The sequence below is a fragment of the Clupea harengus genome, chromosome 5, assembly GCF_900700415.2.
Source record: "Clupea harengus chromosome 5, Ch_v2.0.2, whole genome shotgun sequence".
Classification (NCBI taxonomy): domain Eukaryota; kingdom Metazoa; phylum Chordata; class Actinopteri; order Clupeiformes; family Clupeidae; genus Clupea; species Clupea harengus.
In genome coordinates this window covers 18,819,400-18,836,436 of record NC_045156.1, presented here as the reverse complement: position 1 = coordinate 18,836,436, position 17,037 = coordinate 18,819,400, and the positions used below count along the sequence as shown (strand labels likewise).

General features: G+C 42.3%; 1 protein-coding gene across 1 annotated transcript; it reads right to left on the bottom strand.

Annotated features, from left to right (window-relative positions):
* Positions 1-1,370: 1,370 nt before the first annotated feature.
* On the bottom strand, positions 1,371-15,432 carry LOC105901879 (limb region 1 homolog-like protein). Its single transcript, XM_012829389.2, has 17 exons — positions 14,640-15,432; positions 10,270-10,354; positions 7,689-7,722; positions 7,431-7,570; positions 6,978-7,081; positions 6,735-6,858; positions 6,555-6,623; positions 6,232-6,296; positions 5,881-5,953; positions 5,683-5,766; positions 5,319-5,395; positions 4,828-4,905; positions 4,610-4,683; positions 4,304-4,394; positions 4,124-4,190; positions 3,856-4,017; positions 1,371-3,671 (listed from the first exon to the last, which is right to left on the bottom strand). The coding sequence occupies exons 1-17, from the start codon at positions 14,700-14,702 to the stop codon at positions 3,586-3,588; spliced, it is 1,476 nt and encodes a 491-aa protein (XP_012684843.2). The 5' UTR covers positions 14,703-15,432; the 3' UTR covers positions 1,371-3,585.
* Between the last annotated feature and the right edge of the window lie 1,605 nt (positions 15,433-17,037).

The window sequence follows — 17,037 nt, the reverse complement described above, 5'->3', positions numbered from 1 at the left end:
ATATTCAGCTCTATACAAAATGTCTTTAAGCTTTAGGTTAATGTGTAACAGTAGATAGGTTACTGTAATTGAGACAAATTGGTCTGTGCATGTAAATAAAAGTCTTTTATTGTCAGATGCACAGAATGACACACGGTCAGACAAGGCACCGCACAACAACCTACCATAGCATAACATAGCAAACATAATATAACATAACATAACATGAGTGACATACACTCTGTACAAGTATTCTGAACATAATTTACATGTAATAACATATAATAACCTTACTAAATATACAAGATACATATACAATACAATATGCTAAAACATATAACAACCTATACATATAATACTAACATATATACATATAACATATAATACACATATAGTAACATATAATAAACTATACTAACCTATTAAACCTATATCACCCTACAGACAAATGGGAGTAGCAGGTAGTGCAATAAATCTGATAAATATGTATTTGTAGTGTAAGAGACAGTATGTAAGTGTAAGTACAAGCAGTAATTTGAAAGTGACATTGTATGTAAGTGACGAGTGCAAAAGTGTCGATAGTGTGTCAATAACCATTTAGCAGCCTGATGGCCCTCGGGAAGAAACTGTTCTCCAGTCTGCGTGTGCGAGACCGGATACTACGGTACCGCCTTCCAGAAGGCAGCGGGGTGAAAAGTCTGAAGGCTGGATGATAGCAGTCTTTTAGGATCCTGCCAGTTTTCCTGAGGCATCGTGTGTGGTATGTGTCCTGCAGGGCTGGGAGCTCCCTACCGATGATGAACTCCGCAGTCCTGACCACACTACGTAGGGCCTTGCGGTCTTTGGCTGTGCACCTCCCATACCACACTGTGATGCACCCAGTCAGGATGCTTTCTATTGTACATCTGTAAAAATGGGTGAGGATGACTGAATCCATGCCAAACTTCTTCAGTCTCCTCAGGAAGAAGAGGCGCTTCCAGGCCGCTTTGACCACCTTGTCTGTGTGAGCAGACTAGGTGAGGTCGTTACTGAGGTTGACCCCGAGGAACCTGAAGCAGCTGACCATTTCCACTGCGGAACCGTTGATATGCAGGGGTGCGTGCTCCTCCACCTGCCGTCTCCTATAGTCCACAATCATCTCCTTTGTCTTGCTGATGTTGAGAGAAAGGCTATTATCCTGACACCATGTAGTCAGGGTATCAACCTCCTCTCTGTAGGCTGACTCATCATTGTCAGTGATGAGGCCCACAATGGTTGTGTCATCAGCAAACTTGACAATGAGGTATGATGTTTTAAGATGAAATAATGTTCTTACAGGAATAGATCCTTGCAGGTTAGACAAATGGTGTGAGAGAGAGCATTAAAAGGATGGTTAATGAACATTGAACACGTTTTTCTTTTTCCAACTTTTAATATATACCCAACAGACAAATTATTCACATTTTCTACAGGGTCATTTCCATTCATCATTCTAAGCAAACAGAGCATTTTGAAAATCATACAGCAACAAGTGAAACACTTTCTTGACCGGATGGATGTAATTTCAAATCCTAAAAACTTAAAAACTACCCAAAATTATTGCTCACAGTTGTATGTCTAAACTACAATGCCAAAGCCTGCACAAACATATTGAGATAGTTGAACCTTCAACATTATGTAGGCTATATCTGGAGACATAAACATTAAACATTAACTCTCGCTTATGCAAGAAGCCCAAAAGATCACATTTGGACACATTTTTTCGCTATGTCTAAACCAGTGAGACCCTGTAGATAACATATGATGTGTTTTAGCACATTATTGATCAGAGACAGTTCAATTGGATGATTGTCTTATGGATCAGTTATAATCCAAAACACACTGTTCCATATGTCACCTCACAGACATATATATATATATATATATATATATAATGTGTAAATTCCTATAGGTTTGTTTGATATGTGAGGATTTTTCATTTTGAATATTTCCTACATGTAGAACTGTTTACATTTACACTAGTAATGTATGGAACAACAGTATCTAGGTATACTTAGTATCTAGTATTAACACAGTCACACAACTGTTCTTTGGTGAGGCATAAGATTATAGTTTCCATTATAATCATTAAACTCACATTCATAACAAATGAATAGACATGAATACCAATAAATACACAAATGCATAGATTAACTCACAAACAAAAGGCTCAGTAGAAAAAAGGAGTGTACCTTCAGAGATCTAAATAAATGCATGAAAGAAAGGTCGAGGTTCATAGAACAGAAGTAACTGCTTCCTTTGGCACGCACTAAATATTGATTGTCACTATGGTATGAAATGGTATTGCACATATTAATGTCCACACACAGACACATACTAACATATACATATAGGAACACATACATACACATAGTGTATACTCTATACATATAGAGTAATAGAGGCACGTTAACACAAATAAAAAACTATACAGAGAAACCATCTACATACCCACACAAATTGTAAACGTTTTTATAGTTTCACTTGGTCTTCAATTTCTGGTCTCGAGACTCCTTTTTTACACTAACTGAACAGTGAAATATATTATTATGATCAAATGTAGGCAAATAATATCACTGGTAAAGGCATTCACAGTAAGAATATTTCTTCTGATTGTTCACACCTGTTCATTATTCTCAACACACTTCTGAAAACAGATTACAATAGTCTGAAAAATAAAAGTAAGATCAAATGGTTGTAAAAGAGTGATTTGAAAATAAATCAAATGTCAGAAAATCACAAAATATTGAGGCTGGTGTACAAATTGTTTAGTAACCTAAATGGACATTAGCATGTTCATCTGTGATTATAAAGGCATTTTGTCAGAGCTTTCTATTTCTATATCTATTTTTATGATAACAGTCAAATAGACCGTTTAAATACTCCAAAACCTCTAGAAGCCACAGTATTATTATTCTCAAAACCAACATTTTCAACCAATTATGCAATATAGGATGCAACTAAAGGTGGAGAGGAGTATGTGTAATTGAACTCCTGCTCTTGTTAGGAGACTTTAATCTTCTACATCACTCTCTCCCATTCCCCATTATCTCTTCCTACTGACGCTTAGCAGGGGTGCCTCAAACATTTTACTTCAGGACCCAAGTCAGTTCGCTGATCATGCTTTCTGTCCTTGCATAGATCTCACTCATCAAGAGAATGGTGAACAAGTGAAACATTAAGCAGTGTATCAGATGAACAAACAACATTGGCAATTATCCCTTTATATCACATCACATCTGAATTCGGAATTTCACTTACACATTCATTCATCTTTTTTTTGGCAAAACAGTCATTAAGTGCAGCATTAACTGCATCCAGTTGCCATCCCTATAATCAGGGCAAAACGTTCGATTGGTCCCTGCTGTACAGGATATTGCATATTTGGTACAGTACTCGTTAAATTCTCAGGTGGCACTGAAGCTCGCCTGATTGTGATGAAAGGTCCAGCAAAAGTGTCATCAAACTGACCAACTGTCAAACTTCTTTGAGGAACTGTAGGATCCAGCTACCGAGACCTGCAATAAGGTAAGGAGTCTTTGGTAGGAGGACACTAGCTTGAATGAGGTTGGACATCCCACTGAATCATCACTGAATCTTTGAGAGCCCATTTGCTAAAAGAAGCTTGAGAGGGATGGCTGAGCGTGAAACTGTCAAAGGCAGTTTATGCAGGCCTGTGGGGAAACAGAAATGAACAGTGAGTTACTGCTTATATTTTGTCACTCACATCCTTGCGTTTGTATGCTAGTGGTGTAATTTTTTTGCATTTTAATATGTGTGAGTGGAGAAGGCATTGTTGTAGAGTGCATCTGTGAATGCATGCGTGTATGTGTGTGTGTTTGTCTGTGTGTATCTCACCGAACGCCCGTATGAGTTCTCTCTGCACGGCCCACGTGAGTGTATTGATGAGACAGGCAGATGTGAGTCCAACAAACAGAACGTTGTACAGGAACACAATGTGGAAGTTCCCCAGCCAGTTGTACCGACCAAAGTCCCCCAGCAGATCGAAACGAGTGATGCCTATGACCAAACAGATGACAGATAATGCAATCCCTCAAAACACCTTGTGAGAAATTAGTCAGCACGGCAGACACAGTAAAAAACAACAGAGCTTTCTCTGCCTTACCAAGAGTCCTGGAGAACACAGGCAGAGCTGAACTCAGTACCAGCAGACAGGCACAGTTTCCAATAATCTGTAAATAGAGCATTTGGAGAAAGTCTGTGATGAAGCAACATTTGTATTTGGGTGTATCTGAGTGTGTGTTCGAAAAAGAGAAAGAGAGAGAGAGAACGTGTGTTAACAAACCTGCGTTAAAGTTGTGTCCCGAGCTCGGGGCAGCAGATTGGAAAAGAGAGGCGAGCAGTAGAAACCCACCACAGAGGACACCATAAGATACCTGATGTGCAGGCTAGGTAAAGGTAAATATGGGTCTCTCTACATTTACACAGAGCACACATATACACAACTCTAAAAGCATGAAACATGCACACAGATACACACAAGTACACACACACACACACACACACACACACACACACACACACACACAAACTATATATATATATATATATATATATAGATAGAGAGAGAGAGTGTCATAGGAAAGGATACAGGATGAGGATGACTTGCACAGCTGCACCCAGGGATCCAAACACAGAGAAAGAGGCAGCTCCGAATAGAGGATCCTATGGAAAAAAAAAAAACATAAAACACTGTACACAGTCACCTCAAACACTTTCCCAACAGCATGCTGATAACTGCTGCACAGCTGCTTTTGTCTAAAGAACGCCTGTTTGTTCATGCTTCTGTAGAGGATATATCATTCATACCTCCATCCCTCTGGGCAAAGCTGTCTCGTCAAACAACAGCTCCAATACGTGGTAACACACTATTAAAACACACACCACCTGAGGGAGAGGAAGACCGAGGCAGAGAGAAAGAGAAAGACAGACACATTAGCTATATTTAATACAATGTGTTGTTGTACCCCCCTTCCTAAACTGGCACCTTGACTAGTGCTTAACTTGCACTTCAGCAGTCACATTCCTGCACTTCTTTTTCTTTCTATGTCGTTTTTCTATTTCTAATGTAAAGTAGTATTTATTGTTACACCAGGTTTTTATTGCTCTTAGCTTGACTGTTCTCTCCCTTGTACGTCGCTTTGGACAAAAGCGTCTGCTAAATGACTAAATGTAAATGTAAATGTACTACTTTTTACTACAATATACACATAACATAACAATGAAATATAATGACATTAAAAAGGGCTATGGACAAAATGGGGGAAAAGATTATTGTCTGTCTATTCTCTATTGCCTACCGTCAGAGCAAGCAGAAGCAGCATGGCGATAGGGTACCCAAGGTAACGTTGCCATGGTGATGCTCTCCTCCGCATCTCTAAGGAGACAGAACAGCAAGATTATTTTAGAACAGCACTTTCTGTGCCGACTGTGAGTCATTTGATGAGGGCAGCTAGGCAACGGAAACTGAGAATTATTGGCTAGCCACAGTGCCTTGAATATGTCTACACTTCACTTCAAAGAACGCTAAGGTTTGTGTCTGTGTGTGTGTGTGTGTGTGTGTGTGTGTGTGTGTGTGTGTTTGCGTGTGTGTGTGTGTGTGTGTGTGTGTGCGTGCGTGTGCGTGTGAATCCATTTGTATGTCTGTATGTGTGCATGTATTACCAAGAGCGATCCGTCGTGCCCGGATGGTGAGGTACTGGTTCTTCAGGACCTCTACTCTCACATTCACCCAACAAGATGTTTCCACTGGGAAGGACAGAAACAGAGAGCGGCAAAGGTAGATGGATGGTAAGAGACACTGCCAACAACAGACATCGTAGCATTGTAATAATAGTTCTTCGTATGTAAAGAGGGATTTACTGTTGAGCTTCCGGGAGAGAGCAGCCTCCTCAAAGATGGCGCAACTCACAGAGTCATCCACATCTTCTAACAGCTATACAGAAGAAACATAAAACAGTAAGAGTGAGTGTGTGTGTGTGTGTGTGTGTGTGTGTGTGTGTGTGTGTGTGTGTGTGTGTGTGTGTGTGTGTGTGTGTGTGTGTGTGTGTGTGTGTGTGTCTCTGTGTGTGTGAGAGAGAGAGAGAGACTGTAGATTCACACCAATTACAATAAACAATTACGTGCACATTTCTTGAACATAGCTATTGGTTGATAAACAAGAACATGCAAATGGAGATACACACACACACACACACACACAGACAGACTTACCCCTGGCTTTACAAGAAGCCTCCCAGTGACACTGAACATGCGGGACACGCCTAGGGGTGTACACACTGAGGGAGCACAGAAAGAGTGCTTTCAAACTTCTCCATAAACATTTACACGACCACGTAGACAAATGCAAACAAGTCCATAGGTAGCACACACAGCATACTATTCAGTGAAAATGAAAGAAACTACAGCTACCACATGAACTACCTAGGCAGTACATTTGTACATACACATCTTACATCCATCACATGGAAACTGTAATCGTACAGTCCAAAAGTAAACAATGAGCTGATTATTGATGATCTGTGCAATATACTCACACAACAGCAGAAGTACTCCAGACAGGGAGATAAAGGAGGACATATATGGCAGGTAATACTCCCATAGGTCTGAGTGACAGGGAAAGGTGATGAGATATTAAAACACTGTTTTAATTAAGACCTATGTACAGCAGCTGTGCAAATCCTGAGAGGAGGAGAGAGGGAGGGCGAGTGGCTCACCATATAGGCTCTCTCTGGCTGAGGTGTCATTCAGGAGAGCTGAAGCAACCCAGACCACACCCAACACCAGCAGGGTCAGCAGGACTAACACCACGGCAGTCTCATACACACGCGCCATCACACCCTGCCAAAAATTAGACACACACACACACACACATATGTAAGTTCAAAGACTGATTTTTTCTAAAGACAATTGGTAGAGGTCGTATGCGATCTAGTGCATACAAGCTGCCTCTAATGTACCTTCTTGGATCCAGCGAAGCCCTCAGACTCGGTAAAGAAGTAGGCAAAGGGTAGGAAGAACACCAACGAAAGGTTGGAAAAGAGGAAGACAAAATTCCACAGTCCTGCAAGGAGAGAAACAAAATACATTCTCTGTAATGCCAAAAACTCCCTTCAGGCCTCAAACAAGATGTGTGGTCCAACAACACAATGAGCATATGGAGCTTTGCAGTGAGCAGAGGTGTTTCTATTGCATCCTTTAGGGGGCGCTGCAACATCCAAAAGCAGGATCCCCATTCCTATTTCACCAGATGCATAGCTTTGTAGTAACACTGCAACACAAAATGAAGTATCACATTCATAGGGAAAATAACAAGTTCTGAGTGTGAGTTGGACCAACCTGTTTGGATGAATGTGAGGGCACGTGTGAGAATGTGTGCGTAGGTGAGACTGATTGTGTGTAACGTGGCGTACCATGAATGAGGGATCCGTTCAGCCACTGCACATAGTAGCTCTGCGGGAAGGTGAGTAAGACCTCATTGGACAGGATGGCGATAGGGAGAAGCAGCACTGCGCCCACCGACACCGACAGCGAGAACGTGCAGAGCCACAGTCTAGACAGGGAGTCGAAAAGAGAACACATCTTTACATTGGTGCACCTACTGCATCTAGTGCTGACTGATGCTTTCATGTTACGCCGAGGTGATATTGTTTGTGGCATTATTGACTTACGCAATTTTGTTGACAGTGGCATCCTCGTCGTCATCTGAAAAGGAAGCAAGTGACAAAGATGAGAACATGTTGTACGTATAAAATAAACGCAACACACCCCACACCAGACATGTGAAACAGGAGCTGCTGTCAGTATGGAGTGACCCTGAAGTAAAGATAGCTAAACAATACATACAATACATCCATACATACAAACAATATATTTTCCTGTATTTTCATCACATTTTGCTCCCTGGCAACCTTGGGGTTGGTTTTGTCTGTAATCAGTCATGCCTCGATGTGGAGTAACTATTTGAGGCAAAACGCGATGTGATGTTTTTCTCACAGATAGGATGGGAAAGGCACATTTATACTGTAAATACTCCTATGAAAGAAGAAGGATGCCACCAAACTGACAAGAACAAAATAATGAATGCTTCAATTGGCGAGTGAAGACAAAAGGAAAGTGATGAAGCCCATTCAGAAAGTCAGACATTGAGGAATATGGCCAATAGAATAAACAGGCTTTTCTGTGTCAAGAACAGACATGTCATTGTACATTTTTTACTTTGGTGTTCATCACATTTGCATGTGTCTTTGTTTGGATGTGTGTGTGTGTATGTGTGAAAGAGAAGCTTGGGCATCATGCCTTTGGGAACCAAACATTCATCATTATTGACAGAGAGAACTGGTTGTGCTGCTTTCTCTTCCCAAAGGCTAATCAGATACAGAACTTCTCGCAGAAGCAAAAACAACTGAAACAAGTTGAGCATGCACACACACCTACAAGCTGAGGTGATGGTTGAGTGAAGGTTAATCTGCATATGCATAGAGATAAAAATCGCATAGAACTGCATATGCACAGAGAAAGCACACACACACACACACATACACACACCCACATATTTGACAGTTATGTAAGAAAGGCAGGGATAATGTTCCAAATTACAAATCTGGAATTGATTTCATGTTTCTTGTATTCCAGCAGTCAACATCCTATATGTGTATGTTACAGCAAAAGGTTTCAGTGCATCCCATCAGATTGATCACAGTGAGCAACTGCTTGAGTCAGTTCAATAAAGCCAATCACATCATTTCTTTTAAGGCGACCTGTCATTTTATCAAGTGTCAACACAAGAAAGACGTGAGTGTATGCAAGTTTTACAAGATAAAAGCATAGCTATTTCAAGTGAACAATCCAGGATTAACCATATTTCAGCTACAGTCCATATTGGAAATACAGTAGAGTGTTAATGTAGATGATTGAACACATCCACATCTTCCACAACAACACTGATTAGAGATCAGAAATAGCAGGAATAATACAATGATTATTGCAGTTTTCGGAAATCGCAACACTTTGACCCGCATCATGTTCCAATACAGCACAATATATCTCGTCACAAAGACCCTTTTCTCACCCTGTAGAAATTTGACGTCAAAAGCTCTAAACCCCTCCCCAAACAAACACACACACAACATTTTCCCCATTCCCCAAAGGAGCCCCACAAATGAAAGCAGCATGCCTGCTCTGGTTTGCTCAGTGACTCTGTGTTCAGAAAAAGTATGAAGAATATGTGTTTGTGTACATGTGCAAGGCTGTACACGTGTTTGTGTGTGTGTGAGAGTGTGTGTGTGAGAGTGTGTGTGAGTGTGTGTGTGTGTGTGTGTGTGTGTGTGTGTGTGTGTGTGTGTGTGTGTGTGTGTGAGAGAGAGAGAGCGGGTGACAGTGTGTGAGTGACAGTGTGTGTCTATTGGGGGGGGGGGGGGGGCAGATAGTTGTTCTTCCTGCTGTCAAGGGGTATTATTATCTGACTAGAACATTCCAAACCACCCTCTCTCACTGACAGACATGGGGCCGGGGCACTGGGAGGAGGTGGGGACTGGGAATATTGGGGTCGGGGAGGGTGTTTCGGGGGGCGGGGGGGTGCATAACTGTCTGAGCGTATCTATGTATCTTGGAGGGTATCCAGTCTGCCTTGCCAAAACTGGCTTCTCCTTTAGATACAAGAACCCACATGTGCAACAGGCGTGAGGCAAGGTTTTTCTGTATACCCTCACCCCTTAACGACCCACATAAATTAACTTCACGTGGCCCAGGAACAACAACAGCAGCAGGTTTAAACACCAAAATACTTACAGAAGAGAAAGGGTCAGGTTTATGCTTTAATAGTTCAGTATAATCCTGTAATATGACACCACAGCACCTCAGCTAGCCAGTGGAATTCTCCCTTCTGCCCCCCCTCCCCCCAAAGACAGGGCTCAAGAACAATTGGCCTTTGTTTCTACCTTTTCATCAACTCTGCTCTGTTATGGAGTGTGTTAGCATAACATGAACTGAGTAGAATCAATCCACACAGGGCAAGAGTCCTATTTTTTACACCAAATTGATATGACAAAATTGGAGGAATTACAGGATTAGATCAAATATCTGAAATTCTTGACATAACTTATTGTATTTGAAACAGACGACTGGTGGTTGCTTGCATTTAAAGTTGAATAAACAAGGCAAGAATGACGAAAGAGTGACTCATAAGGCTAATCAATGATGATGTTGTTATTGTACTGAACATTGTGCATCATTTCATTCTGTTGTACCTACCGGTGGAAAACTCTGCATTCTTCCTGTAGTGTGTGACAATGAGGTAGCAAATGATGTAGAGGGATGAGAAGAGGAGAACACAAATCTGTTAGGGAAGACAGAAGGAGAGAAGAGAGTGTTGACTGTTAATACAAGATTGTATAAGAAAACCTTGCACAATATAATTTTCTTGACACTCTGGATCTTAAAGGGATGCACCCCTTGGTTCATCGTCCTTTTGAGATTGTGGTCACATAGAATTTGAATTAGATAGAGATGGGAACCCAAAAAGCATGACTATACAGTGAGCTTTAGACACACCTGGATAAAAAAACAACACATAAAGACATGTCTACGATACTGCTTGGCCCTGCTTGACAGAAACACACATACATAACTTCACTAACTTGTTAACTTGTTAACTTAGCATTGATCTAAACAATGTACAATTTAGGGATGGCAACCTGTACATGCTATTTGTGTGCACTTGGGGAAACAAAGCCATGATATCTCATGATAAACCAGACTTTAAAACTATAGGCACAGCTGAAAATACACAGAATTGGATGCTTTTACAGAACATGCATAACGCTAATAGTGGAAAACACTGGAAATGTGTGTGTGTGTGTGTGTGTGTGCGTGCAAGCGAGAACAAGAGGCAGAGAGACTGATGAATGCGTAGTTAGGAGTGAGATGGAGAAAGGCCAAAAAGGATGGACATAGACACGACAGGAGGTCAGGGAGGATTACCAGATTATGCAACATCCAAAGGAGAAAGTCAGACAGGGATGGATGACAAGATGGAAACACAGATTAAACTCAAAATAACATGGACCCCACAAATCCACATCACACAGTTCGTGTTTTCACAGAGCCTCTATAGGTATTTTCTGTGGGCATTGATGAAAATTCAGTTTTGAAGAGATTAACAAATTGTGGCAAGGCTACGGAGATGAACATATTACATAACAGAGATCACCTCTCAGGAAAACATGATTATGATGCTATTTCAGTATTCCTCTGATATATAATACCTGCTGTTAACACGTAATGCTTAAACTGCATTAACGCATGTTTGGATGCTTCGTAAAAACATGCATCGTCAAACAAAACACCATGAAAACAAAAAGAACGGAGGTAAAATACAGATGTTACAAAAGCTGTCTCCAAATCCAAATATTACTGTGTAATATCCAAATAAATTATAACTGTGTGTGCAGTTTGTTTCTCCGACAGTCTGATGTAAGCTATCAAGCTTTCAAAAGTTCTGGAAACACCATTTTGGAGGTGGAAAAGTATTTTCTTTTCAGACTTCAGAGACACACACAATTTTGAATTAGTCATAAAATGTCAACAGAAATTGACTACCTACCAAGTGCTGCCCAAACATTTCCTTGCTTATCACATCTACAATTTTCTTAAATAGATGAGGTAAGCTTCAAAAGTAAACCTCCACACCCTTAACACACTGAAGCCTACAGAACAGATGTTCTTTTCGGTTCTATTTTATAAGGCTACCAGGAAGCCACCTGCACTATACTGAGATTTTCTAAATCAAGATATATTTGTATATTGTACAGTGTAAAACATTGCATGTTTCACTTCAAGTAGAAGTCTATAGTTGTTGAAAGATTTTGTACTCTTCAAACATATGTTCAAAGATGCCCATCCCTAAAAATAGATGTAACAGTCTGACACCTTCAGAAGTTTGGCAATGGAGATATATGGGGAGAAAAGCACGGTGTCAGTGGATTTGCATTGTATAAGTCTCCGACTATAACCGACTATCATCTCTCTAACCATACATAAGGAAATGTTCACTGCTGAAACAGAATACGTGACCTCAAAACTGAGCTGTGGACACACAAGCAGACCAGTGAGTCAACTGAAAATGACACCGTCAATCTGATCCATCTGTCTATACCCTAATCTTGGTTTGGCATCCCCCACTCATCTCTATCAATCCCACTTACAAGATATTGCATATCACTCAACACGTACCTGAACTGTGTACAGAACTTTCTCAGTGGTATGGGAGGTTTAGTCAAACAGTTTGAATACCACTTCTCTGTAGAATGGGGTATGAGCACCCAGGGTTTCTGTTTCATGTGTAAATGATTGCATATGAACCAGGAAGTGTTTAAAGCACTGATCTATACTTAAGAAATGTTTCCTTCTTACAGATCAGTGGTTTTACACACAGCTCATTCACAAAGTTCACATAGTTGTATATCCTCCCTGTTTTGAAGTGGCTCACACTTATGAACACAATTTAGCAGCTTGGTGAAACAGACAGTATAAAGTCAACCATCCAAACTGCATGACCAGTCATGCAGACCCTTGGTTAGCTCTGGCGATAAGGATCAAACTGGAAGTGGGGCGGGGGGTAGGGATATTGCATGTTTGGCTTGAGAGGGATTAGGGTTCAGAAAATCAGAATGTATAAAGCACATAAAAGGCCTACAAGTTCAGCAGGGGGGATACACAATGCAGCTAACAGCCTGTTCAAATGCCCGGTAATGCCCACAGCAACCACTAATGTCTCCCATCACAAAGGCCCTCTGCTAAAGTGGCAACAGCTGGTGCATGGCAGACCTGGACTAATGCCCGGTCGACCCAAGATGCCAGCCTGTGTGAACCAGATGCAGCTATTCTGAGTGGCACAAATGAAACAACAATAGCGGTAACAGCCTACAGCCACTAGTGATGCCTCACTAAATAGGACAGGAAAGAACTCAATGCCCCACGATCAAGAACATTGCAGCTCTAGACATGCCAGTGACAGTGGATTACTCTCAAGCCCTTATTCTAGTTCAATTATTTTACACAAAAGTAGTAGTGTTAATCATTTTGACATGTATAAAGGTTGTCTAAAAACATTCAATATGAACTGAAATATAAGTTAGACTTATGCAGATTTAGGTCACGGTAAGTGGTCATGACCTGATCAGCCTCTCAATAGGGGATAATAACACCACAGTCCCAGCTACCATGCTTAAATGGCTTTTAACACACATGTTTGTACATAAAACTGGATGATTATGGGCTTGTGCATGCATACATGCATACACCCACACACACACAAACAGGCGGTCAATAATCTAACACACTGAGCTCCATGAGTTTTTCCCCCATGGTTGGAATTTATCTGAAATCACTACAGCTCTGTTCACAAACAAACTGTCCTGCTGAACATCCTCATCACAAACTGTAGTAAAATACTATATGCTGAAGTGTGCACACACATAGTCAACTGAGAATTAACAAGGTCCAAGTGCACTTTTGTGAAAGACAATTGAAAACCCAGAAACAATTTGTGGACATGTCAGATATACCTTCTCAGTTGATGACATAGTAATGCATGAATATACAAACATCAACACAAATGCAATAAGCCTGAATGGGAGAGAAAATGGAGAAATACGCAGATGTTCAGTAGTAGTCATTAGGCCTGAACAGCGTTGAAGTTTGACCAGGTCAGAGGTTAAAGGCCCTATGAGTGCGGGCTCAGGGTCAGGACAAAATATGCATCTGTGGTAAAGTGGCATGCCTGCCCTGTCCCACACTTCACATAACAAAACAAAAGGAAACATACATATCATGACAATACATCTTTAACATGCCCAAATGCCTTGTTACAGTAAAGCTCATTTAGTCTGACTGTGCAGAATCACACAGAAACAAGGAAACATTCCACAGGCATCCCACATACAACCCCCTATGTCTGTTTAATGCCAATAAAATACGCAATTAAATATAAGACGTGGCCTGTTCTTTTATAGTGTAGTGTAACTTATACACATTATTTATTTGTTTTTCCATTGAACCTGTCTGAAGCCAGGAATTACAAGTTATTAAGGCTGCATATAAGACCACTGTTCAATGTAGGCTATATTTCAGTGATGGACCATTGCTTGAGTGTATTGCATGGATTTAACTTCAGGAGTAAAGTACATTCTGGACTGATTCTTGGTGGATGTCTGCAACGGGGTAGGAATTTTAGCCACTGCATATAACCTCTGCACGTTTTTCCCCCTTAAAGGTAAATCGGATTAAACTATTTTCTCCCTGAACCGAGACACACAAAATCACGAGGGATTAAGACCAGAAAACGATAGGAGAAAAAACACTTGGTATTATATCTTATCTCAAAAACCAATTCAAGTTGTATACCTACATTTTTAAATAAATAAACGAATAAATGAAAACGGTCTTAGCTGCAGTGTGTCACTTGCATAGGGGTACAAACCTCTGCAGCCGTTCAATGAAAAATGATTTTACGCATTTGGTTATTCTTTCCTTAATAGCTGCCAACAGCTAGTGAACATAAAGCAATACTCTCGCTAAAGGTTAATACAAATTAGTGACTTGAGAGAACAAGGTGTACCTACTATGGTCTCGCGGACACGGTCATGGAAAAGCTGTTCGCGGAGAGTCACTTCGTCTCCTTCCATACTCTGACAAACATGTCGCACTCTTTGGCGGCGCAGAAGAAAGCCTCACTGTCCCTGGAAATCTACAATACCGAGATGCAGATGCGTGAAGCTCCGAGAGAAAGGTCGTGTTAGGCATGTGGCTGTGTGCCCTTCTCGGTATATTCTCCGTCGGCACTCTCAGAACAATCTGTACAAGCCATATAGTGAGCGAGGGGCGTAGAGCCGAGTTTGTCAGTGCCCGTGACTACGTCAGTTCTGACTTCGTCTGAGCCAAATTCAGTTTACGAGGAACAGTCCTGTTAACACTTAGAGGTATGACAAATATTGCAACTTGATCAGACTTGCTGGCGTCAAGTTCAAGTGAGACAACGCAAAATGACACCTGTGTACATATGGCGTGTCGCTGTCACGAACGTCCTCAGACACCAAAAGCCCCCAGGCTGCAACTATGGTGGTCATACTGCAGATTGCTTAGAAATAAAGTGATATGACCCAGTCAGTACATTAACTCTCTGCAGTTGCTATGCGACTACCACACCAGGGCAGAGACAAGGGAATGTGACAGGAGAACATGTTGACAGATCTGCTGGCACCTGAACAATGGACCTGCCTGTGCACATCTGCCTCATGGCCTCATTGCTTTGCAGTTACAGACAGTAGGCACATATGCATTTAAATTAATAAAACACACTGTAAATGTATCACTTCATTCAAAATGAGCACAGCAATCATCTTTAGTTATCACCGTCCTTGGGATTGGACCTTAAGACAAGTAATGTGTGTTCTATATATTTAAAGGAAGTAGCAGTATTTAAAATAGAATGGGTCCAGGAAGGATTCCTCAGTGTAGGACTACATCAACCAGACCCCCAACCACTTTGGCTGACACTGACACCTGACACTTCACCATAAGTCACTGCAGCTGAGTAAGATAAACTTGTGATAAAAGCCCCTGAAGTCCGAAAAAAGAGAGAATTTTAGTGCATCTAGTGCACACAAATTGCTGTAGCGTGCTGGGGCCGAGCTAGAAGAACAACGTGGGACTGTTGTGTAGCCTCCCAGCATGCCTTGGAGCTGGACTGCTGGAATTACCGTTCAGGTTGTGCATCTCTCAGTCAGCATGACTGTCAGTTTGATTTAAGACCTGCCTCGTGTTTCCCCATACGGTATGAGTCACTGAGTTCTCATGTATGGATGCATGTGTGATAGCAGTTACGAGGTATATACAGCGTATTCCTGGGATTGCGCGGGCATGGGTTACAAGAGCCACCTCGAAAACGGAGGTCTCTGTTTAGCTGCGCGGTTTTCCACTCTAGTGCGCCACATTGGTGTCAAAAATGGGAAAGAGTGCTATGCTGAAGAGTGAAGAGAGAGAGATCCAAGATCTGGAGCAAGGCATTGAGCAGATTTGCTGTCACTTCGCATCCTGTCATGGGGGAAGATGGAGGCCGCTAGATATGGAAGTTCCCAGTCTGCCCTGATCGTTTCAGCGCACAGCATCCTCATCGCCATTTAGAGACCAGGGATGCCACTACAGGAGAATGCCTGCTGTCCAGAGCCACTGACAGCCCACTGACGGCCAGAGCTACTGCCAGCCTCATCCTACAGCCCGCTACAGATGCTGAGCCACTGCTGCCCAGCGCTGCCATTGCTGTCAATGAGCCACCACCACTGGTTCCCTCGCACAGCCTGTTGCGTCCGGCAGCTGCGCCTATAACACCCACCAAGCTGCCCAAGTTCAACGGTATAACAGAGCTAGACCCACACCCCTCAGAAGTCCAGCTAGTGGTGTGGCAGAGCGGCTGGAGCGACGAGGAAGCTGCCACCCACCTGGTCCTGGCACTGCAGGGGAAAGCGCTGCGGGTGCTCCTGGACCTGGTTTCAGAGTACTGGAGAGGTGATTCAGGTGGCTAAAAGGAGAGAGCCTGGGCACCTTCACCACAGTTGTAAAGCTGCATTACCCGCACCAGCACCAGAACCAGCACTGGAGATCCCCTCCAGGCCGATGCACACTGGTTGGCTGGCTGGGTCACACTAAAGGACTGTAACTGACCTGCCAACCCTGCCCGGGTCTACCATTTCCCTGGCACCATATCGAACTGAGGACTGTGACAGCAGAAAAGGCTGGCATGAGAGGGAGGAAGCCAATGCGAGTCCAGGATGGAGACCAGGAGCTGTTGAACTGGTTCTGGCTCACTAACATCTGGGACCCGTGCATCATCAGCCTGGACCTACTGAGCTGCTGGGGTGCCCATGTTGACAAGTCGGGGGCAGCCATCACCCTCGGCATGGAGACCATGGTGCTCCAGTTTGGTGGGGGAAAGAAGGACAGACCTGAGGGCCAACTAACCAG

Bases quoted from the DNA above. Each gene is read 5' to 3' on its own strand.
- LOC105901879 (XM_012829389.2), bottom strand. From the start codon at position 14,702: ATGGAAGGAGACGAAGTGACTCTCCGCGAACAGCTTTTCCATGACCGT. The intron at 5,767-5,880 runs GTAAATCCCTCT...TGTCCTTCCCAG, and splicing joins TCTCTCCCGGAAGCTCAACA to TGGAAACATCTTGTTGGGTG. The intron at 4,906-5,318 runs GTAGGCAATAGA...CCTCTCCCTCAG, and splicing joins TGCTTCTGCTTGCTCTGACG to GTGGTGTGTGTTTTAATAGT.